The 13884-nt window shown below is 49.4% G+C and overlaps 5 protein-coding genes across 5 annotated transcripts; 3 read left to right on the top strand and 2 right to left on the bottom strand.

Annotated features, from left to right (window-relative positions):
- Positions 1 to 794: 794 nt before the first annotated feature.
- On the top strand, positions 795 to 1055 carry POX_d05784 (uncharacterized protein; the record flags this gene model as incomplete). The annotated part of the gene is made up of 1 exon (XM_050114621.1): positions 795 to 1055. The coding sequence occupies one exon, from the start codon at positions 795 to 797 to the stop codon at positions 1053 to 1055; it is 261 nt and encodes an 86-aa protein (XP_049969572.1).
- Positions 1056 to 1196: 141 nt separating this feature from the next.
- On the top strand, positions 1197 to 3522 carry POX_d05783 (uncharacterized protein; the record flags this gene model as incomplete). Its single annotated transcript, XM_050114620.1, has 4 exons — positions 1197 to 1966; positions 2023 to 2460; positions 2528 to 3410; positions 3478 to 3522. 4 exons carry the CDS (start codon positions 1197 to 1199, stop codon positions 3520 to 3522), a joined length of 2136 nt encoding a protein of 711 aa, XP_049969571.1.
- Positions 3523 to 6662: 3140 nt separating this feature from the next.
- POX_d05782 (Efflux pump DEP3) lies at positions 6663 to 8438 on the bottom strand (the record flags this gene model as incomplete). Its single annotated transcript, XM_050114619.1, has 3 exons — positions 6663 to 7333; positions 7411 to 8242; positions 8331 to 8438. 3 exons carry the CDS (start codon positions 8436 to 8438, stop codon positions 6663 to 6665), a joined length of 1611 nt encoding a protein of 536 aa, XP_049969570.1.
- Positions 8439 to 9132: 694 nt separating this feature from the next.
- POX_d05781 (uncharacterized protein) lies at positions 9133 to 10194 on the top strand (the record flags this gene model as incomplete). Its single annotated transcript, XM_050114618.1, has 1 exon — positions 9133 to 10194. One exon carries the CDS (start codon positions 9133 to 9135, stop codon positions 10192 to 10194), a length of 1062 nt encoding a protein of 353 aa, XP_049969569.1.
- A 769-nt stretch (positions 10195 to 10963) lies between these two features.
- On the bottom strand, positions 10964 to 11662 carry POX_d05780 (uncharacterized protein; the record flags this gene model as incomplete). The annotated part of the gene is made up of 2 exons (XM_050114617.1): positions 10964 to 11467; positions 11534 to 11662. 2 exons carry the CDS (start codon positions 11660 to 11662, stop codon positions 10964 to 10966), a joined length of 633 nt encoding a protein of 210 aa, XP_049969568.1.
- Between the last annotated feature and the right edge of the window lie 2222 nt (positions 11663 to 13884).

Genomic DNA, 13884 nt, shown 5'->3' with positions numbered 1-13884 from the left:
TGCACAGGCACTTCTGAAGGGGACTATTTTGAGCAAATTGAGTATTTCTTCGAATATTGAGCCATGAGGATCAAAGTTTCAAATTTTGTACTGAAAATTACTCTAGAAAATTTATGATGTAACTTGAACACCTCTGGTATCGCCTTTGGAGTTGCGATTCATTTGCATGGTACAGATCGGAGTCAAATTTACAACATTCTGTACACAGGGGAGGCCATCAGTCGATTCTTTCAGCCGCATGTTAATTTGTGCTACCTTGATTGAGGCACAACGGGTGTGGTGGTCTGTTTTTAAATCTCCGGGTGCAGGTTGCGCCCGGCATCGGCCTAACATTTTTTTTCCTACCTTCTGTCATCTTTCAGACAAAAAGCTAAGAGAGAGAAGAATTGATGCTCTTTGGAGATCTCTGAAGGGTTTTACAGATCCCTCACAGGGCTTGCGGGCTGGAAAGTCTAAAAAGGTACATCCTTATGAAATGGGAGAAAAAAAAAAGAAAAATCCTAGAGAGAGGGTTGTATACAGCACTTCACTTCATCATAGCATCTAGTTGTATAACAAATGTATAGTATACAACACAATACTGGATACAGTTATACGTTGATTACAGTATCACCACAGTATTGCCAAGAAGTGTAGAGTAGTCCGCCGAATCCTTCATGCAGGGCGAGGGCGCGCAACGCCGTTTGGCATGTGGTAAAGAACCGAGTCAGAATTAATTTCACACCATGCTAAACCAGATATGGCGAGGATCCTAGGCTGAAGACAAAAGCACGATTCGTCCAAAAGATGACGCGATGGCCCAACACCACCCGCGCTGTAAGCGGCCCGCTAATGCACGGCTGAACCCAATAGTCACCTTGCAGAGCTCGTATCGGTGTTTCGCGCAGCATCCCATCAAATCCACCGTCTTTGGCATCGGTCCACCACCATCACCTGAATTCTCCACGGCAAAGGCAAACGTGGCAAAGGGGCCGGACCATTCTGCCTGGACTGGCGTGGCATGCAAACTGGACACGCCCGCAGCCCCCGCAAGACTCTTCCCTCGAACAAGCTAGTCGGATCCATGCAGGCATCTCGAACTAAAATCAGATAAAGACCGCAGCGCACCAGCAAAAAAGCAAAGTTTCATCACCAACGGCGGGTTTGTTGCTGTGTCTCCTCGGACAAAGCCACTGTAGTGTCGACCACGTGCGGCAATGACGGCCCCCAAAAAGAAGCGGACAACCCAGCAGCGTCACAACGCCATCCGAGCCTGTGACATTTGCAAAGAGAAGAAGACCAGATGCAGCGGGACCCTCCCATGTATGCGGTGTTATCGATTATCGCTGGCGTGCGAGTACCAATCCTCATATTCCCGAGGACTGGCCGCTCCACTGCCACCACCTCTTGATCCTTCTCAAGCCATCGACATCGAAGGCTGCCCGCCACTGCCAGCTCCAACAGCGGCACCTTCCAGATCCCCCAGCGCACGAATCGCTCTGAATGACACACTCTCTCAAAGTCAACCTCTCACTTCGAACGTGGGGCCCGCATCGGGGCTCGCCTTTCTCAATCGAGTCTGTGAGGATCTCAAGAAGGACAAATCGCTGCCACCGACTCAATCCACATCGCCTGCTTTTACTGGCGTAGTCAATCCAGAGACTCCCGATGCATCTTCCATATTCAGTTATGGAGACAAGCCATACTCTGCCTACTATGTGCCAGAAGCTCCGTTGCCCTCGCTGGAGCGAGCTCTCGAACTGACCGCAATCTATTTTGACATCGCTGTGGTCACGTATCGGTTCCTCCATCGAGGACTCGTGGAGCAGTGGGTGGGTGAGCTATTTCAGGCAAATATGCAAACCCCCAACAACGTACCATCGGGACCGTCAGTGGCACGAATGTGCATTTGCTTCAGTATCTTTGCCATCGGCACACTGTATGATCGACGAGGACGAGCCGACCAAGCAGAGTCGGACGCTCAAAGGTGAGCATGAGTCTACCTTGGTTAATTATTGAATCGAACTAACCATTGGACAAAAGCGAACGATGGTTCGCCATGGCAAAGCATCTGGCAGCAATTGAAACTGGACCGCCTCGTCTCGAGACAGTCCAAGCTCGGTTGAACAATTGTTTATACCTACTTGCCTCGTCGCGAGTAAGCGAAGGCTGGTTCTCCTTTGGACTGACAGTTCAGTTGGTCACAGTGCTTGGCCTTCATCGAGCGTCGTGGCCAATGGGTGAGAAGGACAAGCCATACAGTTTCTTAGAGCAGGAATTGCGCAAAAGAACGTTCTGGAGTGTCTATACGCTAGACAGATACATCAGCGTCACATTTGGGCGGCCTCAACTTATGCATGATGCAGACATTGACCAAGAGCTTCCCGGGGAGGTGAACGATGAGGATCTTCTCATAGAAGACCCGGCTTTTCGAAGTGGCAAACCAGATCATACCATGGTTGCTTCGGTTCTTCACTACAGGTAGGTTGCGAGTGTTGATGGAACTCTGGCTCTCAAGTTATACTAATGTACCTGTTGCTCGACTCAGACTCACCCGAATTCTGGGTGACATTTCACGGCAGTTGTACTCAGCGAAACCGTGCTCCTCAAAGACCCCGGTCGAGCGTACAGTACTGTTAATATTGGAGCTCGACAGGTGGAAAGAGAGTGTCCCTGATACGCACGATGTATGGCGATCACAGATTCTACAGATGGCCTATGCACACGCTATCATTCACACTACACGCACACTCCTCTTCATGGACACCAAGGATGCGTCCGTATCGGGGGCGCCCACCGCCACCATCATCTCATATATCGACAAATGCATCGCATCGGCAGAAGAGATCATGACTATTGTCAATGAACTCGCGAATAAAGCGACTCTGATTCAAGGCTACTGGTTCACCAACTATGCGTGTTTCTGTGCCGTCACTGTCATCTATATCTACATGATTCGCCAGCATGAGCCCTCGGCAATGGCGTACGTGGCTGCCCACCGCGTGCATGATCCGACTCGAATTAGATATCTTTTCAGCCTCGCCGAAACGTGTCAGCAACATTTGGGTCGAGTTACATCTCACAGCAGTCGAAATCGACGATATGGCGTAATTTTGGAAGAGCTTCGACTGGAGGTTCACCGGCGAATTGTTTCTCATCTACGACCATCTCATCCGGCCGAGTCGCCAGAGAATGATGGGGGCGGATTGCCGTATCAACCGAATGCACCGTCTGTGAACAGTGATGCTGGCCTCACGCTGTCGAATACCTCCACGGGCTCATCTCCGGCGCCATGGAAAGGGATCGGCATTGCCCCTGGTCCGGACATTTTGAACACTGACTCAGTTGAGGATCTCTTAAATTTAGGAGATCCCACTGGGTTCTTTGATAATGTTGAAAACTCACTGATGTGGTCACAACCAGACTATTTTGTAAGTTGCCCTTACCGCCGGATTGCTACCAGCGCAGTTCTGATTTTTTTGTTCTCGCATTTTGCAGGCTTTTCCTAATCAGATTGATGAACCGCCCATTTTTCGATTTTGACTGCTTGATTCGGAGAAGGGAAAAATCCCTCACCCATACGTATGACATCCTCATCGGGAAATAGGCGTCAGGAGTGCCAAGCCACAAGCCACATCATAATGTCATGTACTGAAACGATTTTCTTTGGATATATGTAAAAGGCATTTGGAGTTTGCGTCAGGGAATTAGAGTAGGCGCAGCAATGAACTTCTTGGCATCGTAGGTCAATGAATCATGTAACTTTCACTGGCCGGGGCTAATGCATTAAGCCCACTGACCTCGAGTGGTCGACTGAATAATGCTCGGGTAGCATTGAGATAACTATTTGCCGGGAGAGAGGACAATTCAGGCCTGGACATCGCTTTTGTCAGGGACGTTCTCATGCTTCACAAGCTCATGATGAAATGCTTCCCCTGTAATTTGAAGAAAGTATGGGATTGCGGTGGAAGCTTCTTCCGTCTCATTGTCCGCAAGGATGCAGTTCGCAGTTGGTCGTTCTTTCCATGGCCTCCTTTTCCCTCTTTTCTCTCTCTCAATGTTTCAAAATTATTTCCAATCATTCAAGCAATAACAAGCCATTTGTGGTCAGTGAGGTAGGTATGACCCCGTGACTGCGATTACCGAGAGGAGCTTGATAGGCCTGACCAGGACTGGGGTGATCCCCCATCACAGGTGCCACCATCAAAGTTCCCACAATGGACACACCTGAGTTCAACAGCTTCGACGTGGATTGTGTAGTGGAAGCGATCGGATCATCAGAGCGGTCTATTCGGTCCATCCTCAATTGACAAAGAGATACGCCTAATCTGGTGACTGTTTACGCAAAATTCACCAATGTGCCACCGGATGCGGCTGAGGTGAAGCTCTAGAAGGGCTGTCGCTAAATCTACGATCCAGAGATGCGGCGGTTGATTGTGACAGTGTCTGGAGAATCTCACAATACTGTCGTCGGGGAATCCATTGCATCTTTCATCCATGCCGCTTACTCGGTTGGCATGAAAGATCTCTTCTATTCACACACAACGTCGAGAATCCAGGGTTCCCCTTGCTCCAAAGAACCAGACGGCTAGTAGGTCCCCAAAGCTCTTTTCTCTGGTCGAACTTGGACTTGGCCGTCAGTTGTTCTTGAAGTTGGCGTGTCAGAGTCGAGCCAGAAACTGCGAGCAGATGCTGCCTGGTGGTTGGCGAACTCCGAGGGGGATATGAAGGTTGTTATCAACATCTCTATCAACCGCACTGTGGCTCAGGTCACGTTCGAATCTACTGTTCTCGAACAGCTACCTCCCAACATGACATGCGGAATGGTCAGCGTCAATATCGGCCGCAAACTCGCCAGTCAACTACGGTCACTCGGCCGCCAGGTGGTCCCGGCCAACCCATCGCAACGGTACCGAGTACCTCACCATTGCTGATCACATTCGAAGAAATAAACTGTATATACAGTAGGGTACGATGCTATTCATCATTTCATAAGGTGAATCCTGGTCAAAGCTCTTTCGCCATCTAGCTCATTTATCTTCTCCTTTTTTCTCTTTTTTTTCCATGGCTTTGTCGGAAGTACTTCTCACCCTGGTGGAAAAAAAGACGTTTTTCGGATACACCGAGGCATCTTACTCCCAATGAGAAGGTTGCTTCACTGCGGATGCCCCGGGCCGCCCCGCGAAAAAAAAAAAAAAAAGAATAGCCGTAGCAACAACAGTTTAATGCTTGTAGAACACAAACTTGGCCCAACCTTGTTCCCCGTCTCAATACTCGAAATTAAGAAACCCATTAATATTCACACATTGACGCGAGCATATTCTCCCACGGGACTTGATTGTATATACGGGAAAAGCCCTCAGACTGCAAAAGGTAGCAAGCACTTTACTGTATACTGTTAGTAGTAAATACCTACTAGGCGAAACGGTACATTATGTAATTAGTGCACACTGTGACAGTACTGAGTACATACACCATAGTACGTATGTACCGTCTGAGCGCCGATCTCCGATGCTCGCTTGCGAGTACCATGCTTAGCTGAAAGGTCGCAGATCTTGCGGTGCGGCAGGATACAGAAAGCTGACTCGTGCACTCATCTCTGCAGCCAAGACCTGTTCATGTTTCCTCCATACGTATCGAACCTCTTCGGTTACTGATTATACCGAGGAAGGCTGGGATGTGGCTTCGACTTGTCCGAAACAGGTAAATACGCGATTTCAAGCCAATTTGCTTCCCATGACTGAACATCATTGAATTGTCTACATTAGTAGATCGCCCTTGGTCTTCCCCAAAAAGACGCCCGCCGATCGTGATCTGTACCCTTGACATGGCTCGACATGGCGACTGTCCTCGTGCAAAAGGGCACCCTATTTTGCTGTGTCCTCCGACACTCCATGTGAAGGGGCCCCACCATAGGCGAAGTTTGTTTAGGCAGTGGATACCGTGTCAGATTTTAGTGCGGTTTTGGAGCGGCTCGATCCAGGTGAGCGGAGTAGTGCCAAGCCTAGTGCAACCTTCACAAAATAAAATAACGATTTCTGTCTTTTCAACATCTTCGTGGGGCCTGGTCCCTGGTCTTTCCTCTTGCGGGTGCGTTTTTTCGTTCTGTCTGCATGACTCATGATAAATCCTGTTCAATCAACCTCACTTGGTCCGAAGATAGAGATGCTGGGGAAGACAACTAATCAAATTCAAAGCAACTTTTTGATCCAGGACTGACTGCCCGTGGATGACCGAATACTTTGCCTTCCATGAAGGGGCGGAGTCAGTACTACTCGCGTGGACTCCAGCTGGAGTACATAATACGAGAATGGATCCAAACTGACCAGACAAGGTTGAAAATCAACGACATAACATTGTATTGCTCAGAATATGTTCCGACGTTCCGAGCACATGCATGTATAAACATTTTGTATGAGACAGCAAATTGTAAAAAAAAAACGCCCCGGAAAAATCATAGGAAAACATGAATCGGACCCGCCTCATATCACCCTCGTCTCGGAAGGTTTGAGCCCGACCGACCAGCTAATGCTCGCCATTACCCTCACGATTCCTTGCTTTCGAGCTGCTACCTTGTTTTGATTTGCGCTCCTGAGAGCAGCCACTCAGCCTCCGACATTCCATCTCTTTCTTTGAATTTCCGCCCCCAAATGAATATAGGCTTGTTCTCCACTTCCACGGGCCTAAACAAAGACCTTCTCACGCTTCATCAACACACTGCAAATCAGGCAAATGCTGCCTGCAGCGATGACGGGCACATACGCCATCTGGATGGCTCTCGTGATGCCGTGGATAGCCATCGCTTTCTCCGCCGAGCCCGCAGATTGGAGCAGACCGCTACCCACTCCAGAAATGGCGTTTGAGATCTGAGTCTCATCAGCCCCGGGGAAGACGGTCCGAAGTGCATCCTGAGCCAAGTTGACAAAGAGGGCGCCTGAAATACCGGTACCAAACACAATACCGAGCATTTGGCCGACCGTCATGAATCCAACGCAGTAAGGAATTTCAGAGGGCTTCACTTTCATCTGGGCGACGGCGAATCCGGCTTGGCAGAAGCAACCGACGCCGGTACCGAGGATGATGGTGTAACCATAAATCTTGGCGTTGGAGGTGAACTCATCGACGTGGTACATCAGGACACCTCCGATCAGTTCAAGGGCAGCACCGACGATATACCACGGGTAGTAGTATCCAGTCTTACCCATGAACTGACCATTGCCCAAGTTGAAGGCAACAAGGAACAGGATGAAGGGCAAGAGGTGGACAGAGGTTTGGATAGCGGTACTGCCACGGGTGAATTGATAGTACAGAGGCAGGTAGAAGATGCCAATGAAGCTGCCAAAGGTCGCGAGCACTAGTCGCAGTCAGTCTTCGCCCTTCCCTAGAACCTTTTCTTTCACACGAGAAAGGAGGAATAGAATCGGTACTTACTCATAGTCAGGAACAGTGTAATCATAGTACGGCTCTTCCAGAAATGCATTGGGAACATGCGGTTGTCGAGAGTGGTCCCAATGCAGTATACTTGTTGCACGACAAAGAGAACAAAAAGGACTCCGGAGCCCACAAACAGTCCGATGATGTTGCGGTCACTCCACGGCCACAAAACACCACCAAAGTTCATTGCCATGATCACACAGAGAAGAGTGCCGATGGAAAGCAAAGCTCCCAGGTAATCGATTTGAGCAAAGCGAGACATCAGTGGTGTTCCCTTCTGAGGCTTGAAATCGGGCAACAAGATGAAGTAGATGGGCGATGCGACAGCACCGACAAGCAGGTTGAGATAAAACGCCCATCGCCAAGTTGCGCTGCTGTCACCGAAAGCTCCACCGACAACGGGACCGAGAACCGTGCCAATACCCCAGATCAAGCCAGTGAGACTGAGATATTTAGGTCGCTCGGCATTGTCGGTGGTCACGGAGAGGAGAGTCAACAAGCCCATGTACATGCCACATCCACCTGCGCCAGCAATTGCACGACCAACGATGAAGCTGTTGATGTCGGGCGCACCACCACAGAGTGCGGAAGCACCCATGAAAACGGTTGTGCTGCCGATGTAGAGCTTTTTGGCGGAGAATGTGCCGTAAGCTTTGGACCAGATTAAAGTGGTGGCAGCCGAAGCCAGCGCAAAGGAGACTCCAAGCCATGGGACCAGGGCGACATGGCCGAAGGTTTCGACGACTTTGGGTTGAACATTGGCCACAACGGTGTTGTCAAGAGCGTAGAGGAAGAGTGATGACAGCAAGGCGAAGATGACAAGCACCCACTGGAAGCAAAATATAATTGTGAGCTAATTGTGAGCTGAGCTGTAACCTGGACTATTGAACTTGCAATCTTGAGGACTGAAAACTCACCTTGATACCATGCACATCTCGTGGTGATGATGGTGGCTCGGTCTTCTCAGAGACTGGCTCTGAAGGCGGCGTCGAGATGCCGGACTCATTCACGGAATCTGCAGACATTTTTTTTTTGAAATCTTCTATCAAGGACTTTGCTGATTGATGAGATATCAAAGACGAGTGTGATCAGTGAGTTGAGAAGCAGGATCTGGGCCGGGGACGAAGGCCCTTTTTGTAGAAATCATGAGCGTGGTAATGAAGCAACATATTGCGCCGATTACCAATCTCGAAGAGGATCATTTAGTCAATTCAAAAGATTTCCGAAGTGAGAGACCGGAAATGTAAGAGGAAGAGTTTTGTTTTCGAGACATCTCCTATTCGATTTTTCTTTCGGGGTCGTGTGTCTAACTAGCGAACTAGCTCTCCTGATCAGATTCAAGATGAGGGCCGGAAATGAAGTGGGTCGCACGGAAATGCAGTGGGGGACGGAAACACATCGGGAGAGCCAAAAGATCGGTGGATCGACACGGCGGGCGGATGTTGCCGTGGACTAACATTTTAACATCTCACGGAATCACCAAATGTTCCCGGGAAGGAAAGGCCGGAGAAGTATGGCATAGGAGTGGCGTCGAATCAATGACGTTGGATGGCCGGAGGTCATCCTCATGATATGAACGATGTTGTCTCCCGGGCGAAGAGGTCTCTGCGACTATCACGAACTCGATTCACTTTGTCAAAAAGCTCCCTTTGTTAAAAACCTCGACTATTTGACAATCAACAAGACACTAGACCATTTTCCAAAACATTGATCCCGAAGATGTCAGCACAAACCATCACATTTCAAGCTCATTCTTTGAATCCCGCCGAGGTTGTTCGCGTATATCGACATGATTCCGCCGCGAACAACTCTCTTCCTCCGGACAGTGTCCTGTTGAGATTCCTGGCGGCTCCTATCAACCCGCAGGACTTGATGGTCATCGCAGGCCGATATCCAGTGCAGCCTCATTACAAGCATGTGGGAGAGCCCATTCCCGGCTATGATGGTGTTGCACGCGTCGAACGCATTGGAGAGGGAGTCTCTACTCTGCAAGTCGGAGACCATGTCATCCCCCGAGCACACGGACTGGGAACCTGGCGTTCAGAAGCCGTTGTTCCCGCATCCTCACTTCTGAAAATCTCGAACAAGATCGAGCCTAGCACGGCATGTCTCTTAAAGACCAGTTGCTCAGTTGCATATCTGTTGGTCGAGAGTGCGAAGAACCTCCACCCCGGGGACTTTGTCGCGATCAACGCAGCCAGCGGCTCGATCGCCCGCATGGCTGTGCAATTTGCACGACTTCGGGGATGCCCCAGCATTTGCATCATTCGAGACCGCGAAGATGTCGAATCTGTGCGCCAGTCGCTTCTCAGTCAGGGGGCCCACGTGGTTCTGACCGAGTCTGAATTTGAAAAGGGCGGGGTGGCTGCCGCCTGCGTCGAGGGCAAACGTGTCATGCTGGCTCTGGACTCTGTTTTTGGCACATCGGGGCAGCACTTGGCTGCGCTGCTATCCACAGGAGGCACATTTATCAACTATGGCTCTCTGGGTGGTGCCTCGGGACAGATAGCGCTGACCCAGGAGCTTCTCTTCTGGAAACAAATTACATTCCGCAATTTCCGACTATCCCAAGCTCTGAGCGCATACCCGGAGCAGGCTCAAGTACAGCTGCTGAATTGGTTCGTGGAGCTCTTTGAGCAAGGTCAATTGGTGGCACCACCGGTCCACACGGTGGAATGGAACAACGGTGAGGGCTTGGAGGAGAAAATTCGAGAAACCTTTTTGAAGCAGGGCGCATTGGTGGGCTACCCAAAGCCAGTCTTGCAATTCGAATCTGTTTGAGTCCAAGAGAGAATTCCAATATTCGTGTATCCAGTTTTTCCTGAATTAGATATAGTTCAGAAAAGCGCAATTTCTGTTTTTTTGTTCCACTAGACCGTCTATCTTTGTAGTTTATTCAGCAACTGAAACTAGATGGACATGATGCGAGGAAACCCTATCGGAGAAACATTGAGAGCGAAATGAGGGCTGTATAAAATGGGGGGTTGTTCTGGAATCTCAAGCTCGAGAAAGGTAGATAGAATCGCCCGGAAAACCTTTGGGCAGCCAGGCAATGGTGTAGATGGTTGTGTCTCTGTGATTGATGCTTAATCTGTTGAAATATCCCCACAAAAATATTTTGCGTCCTTTTTTCACTTTTGCAGTGATGGACAGATTGCCATCATGAGCAGACTCATGTGTAAAGCTTGAAATGTGATAAAGTTGGGGATCAATGATTCAGTGCGTGAATCTCCAGTTTCGCGAGGCCTCCATAGTCAGGCAGATACTTATCAGGTTGGCCCAACTTGACCAGTCCCCCCCCACACACCTTATTTTGCTAGGGCATTCATGAACTTAATCGTGCAGACCCACCTCGAATGATTTTAACTTGGTACTTTATGTATGATCCATGCCCTCGCAAATGCAGTTCCCATTGGCAGTAAGTTTTACGGGGGCTCTCGAAGGTTGACTAGGAAAATATAGACGCCTGAGGCAGAAAAGTATACCACAACTTGATTTGAACTCAATCTTGCACTTTTATATTGACACACAAGCCACTGACTATATACATTTAATCCGTGTACTGACTCTCCTTTTCAATGATAGCCGCATTGTACTTCCGTAGCTGCTCTACCAAGCCAGGAATAGGAGCGTCGAAATCAATCTGACAGCTGTTCATCGTCCGTGCAAGGAAAGCATAGATGCCCTGAGTGAAGAACAGGTCCATCAAAGCTTCATCACCAAGGACCTTCTTTGCTTGCAGAACTAGCTCGGGCTTCACACGGTTGCTGGCGTAGAGTTCCGTCACAATGGAGTTGATCAGACGCTGGCGATCGGTGAAGAGCTCGGTCGAAGAAAGGTCTCCGGAGCGGATGGCAGCAAAATGCTCCTCGGTGTAGTTGAAGACCCGAGCGACCGGCTCGTTAACATCCCACTCATAGGGAGCATCATGAAGAGCTGCAGTTCGCAGCACAATCAACTGCCAGTCTGTCGAGCGCAGGCTGCGGTTGGGGGACCATGCGCAGGTCAAGAGTTTCATGAAGGTTGGGAAGAAAGCTGGCGCATTGGCAAGGAGCTGTGACAATTAGTTATCAGGATGCTCTGGGTCATTTATAGAGGGGAGTAATACATGATCACCTACCTTGAAGATGTTGCGCTCAAAAGGGAGAGTCCTGAGAGCGGCACTGACATCCTCGGGCGCCGTTGCAGAGTCAACGTACGGGAGGAGGCAGTTGTTGGTGGGGGCACTTGAGTTCTCGTTGGAAGGCATATTGAAAGAAAATGAAGCTGACGACTTTGGTTGCGGAGTTTCTGTTGTTCAGGAAAGACGAGTTTGATTGATGTGTGAGGATTTTGATGCGGCAAGAAGACGGTACTTATAGACCATGGCTTGACTGCGTGGACAATCTTCGACTCCCATTTCTGATCATGATTGATTCGTACATGAAGACACAATTGGACATTTTCCGAACAAATGAAACCCGAAAGTCGTTGTTGGAGACTGCTCGGAATTTCCTGGGCGCACTGACACTGTTGATCCTTAACCGCGAGTAAACTGCGCTAGAGGATTTCCGAATCACGAGTGGAGTATTTCCGTGCACAACCTTATCCGAGGGTAATAGTGTTTCCACCATCGCAACATTCTTCAATTGCTTCTTTCTTTTTTTTTTTTTGTACTTGCCTCGGAGCGGCAATACCCACTGTTTCCCTTGAGATTCTTTGACCCCCTGCCCATTTAGCTCGATCGAATCTTCCAGCCCGATGGTGTGGATTCCGGCGCTCGAGTTTATTCTAGGCACCTTCGAATGAGATTTCCGAGCGACTCAAGGCCCCACGAGCGCCTGCGCATGCATGACTCTGTGGAAAGCAGCGAATTGGCAAAGGCTTGATGGATTGTGCTGTCAAGTCTCCGTCTCAAAGATCTCTGAATTTTCTTCGCCTGATTGTCAGTGGTCAGTCTTGTCGTAACGGTCCCATCCGAGATGCAACCGTGATGGGTGAGTGAATCCGACGTCAGTGGGTCGTCAATTGAGCCCCCACGACGGGCCGGTCATCGCGGCCCGCATCTCGTGAAGAATATGTGGGCAGTTACTCATGGAGGAGAAACTTCTTACTACATATGTCACGTTGGATCGACTGCTAGTGTCAGACTATTCCAGGGATTTCTAGAGAGAATGACAATGAGCAAATTATGGATGCGATCAACCTGTACCAGAAAAGTTGATTCGCGTTACCAGGGCTCTTTGCCAGAATTGGCCGGTTTTCATACTTGAATCGCCTGACTAGGATATATAACGTTACCACCGTGGAGAGCGATTAGGTAAGTACTGAGGCTGCGGAATACAATTCAGTTCCAGTATACGGATCGTAATGAATATGCATGAGATCTGGCGAAATTAGTGTGTTTTTGTTTGTTCAGCACTTAGGTAACCAATTGAAGCCGATCATGCTATGTAGAAGGAGCCCAACGGGAGCTGACTTTTCCATGCACATAGACTTCGGATAGCGCCAACTCGATATTTCCGATGAAAGATCACACAACAGCGCCCGTTCCATCACGATGGATCCACATCCACCGCCTAAATCACGTGATCGTATGGGCAGAACAGTGCCCCGGATATACAATCAGGAATCTATACCGCCTCCACAAATTGTCCCCCACGCAGTCTCCGGAAATAGTCGTCTCGGGAATGCAGTTTTCTTCAGAGATTGACGTGCAGGACCTCCATGTGTTCCGTGCGCCACTCGCAGACCTTTCATGCGGAGACTGCTCCTCTAGACCCACATACCAATGGTCTCCGAGAGTCGTGCAGACTATGATGCATATGCGCCTCTTACCCCTGCCCCATGCATGCAGATGGAGAATTTCCCTTGACGATCGATGCTGATCAAGAGCCACTAATGCGGACATGATATGGCCATCTTTTCAGATGATGGAAGCAGTTGCCATCGAACGTCTTGGCGTCCCTAGACCCCACGGAGGCCTGCCGTCCAATACGATGACTTTGCCTCTCGGAAACTGCCCGTGCGATGAGTGTGTCTTTGCGATGCAGACGCAAGTAGCTGCTCAACGGCGTACCCTTGGGTGGGAAGTCGAACCATATGCGCTCAACTACGGTAGACAGTCTCTACCGTCAAGGAATTATATGGATTAAAATCAATTTGGATCCTTGCAAAGAGGATACAACCAGCCTACAAGCGCCTATCTAGAGAATAGTTGTAGAAGGGCACCGGGATGATACACGAGCATGATTGAATGCATAGTAAGAAAGACTCCACGTCTGACAAGAGATTGACAGCCTATCAGCTTACAGAAACCGTACACTTCTCGTGTTGACGCAAAAGTTTTTCATGCAAGTCGTCCCGAGCACTTCGGAAATACTTTCTATGTGCATTCTCTTACTTTTCTCAGGATGGCGGGAGTTGACCGCTTGTGGCCTCTACTTCCAATTCCAGGTCAACCAACCGAGGGATCAAACCGGAAATCCTCAT

This window comes from Penicillium oxalicum, chromosome IV, assembly GCF_001723175.1.
Source record: "Penicillium oxalicum strain HP7-1 chromosome IV, whole genome shotgun sequence".
Taxonomy (NCBI): domain Eukaryota; kingdom Fungi; phylum Ascomycota; class Eurotiomycetes; order Eurotiales; family Aspergillaceae; genus Penicillium; species Penicillium oxalicum.
This window is presented reverse-complemented; position numbering and strand designations above follow the sequence as displayed.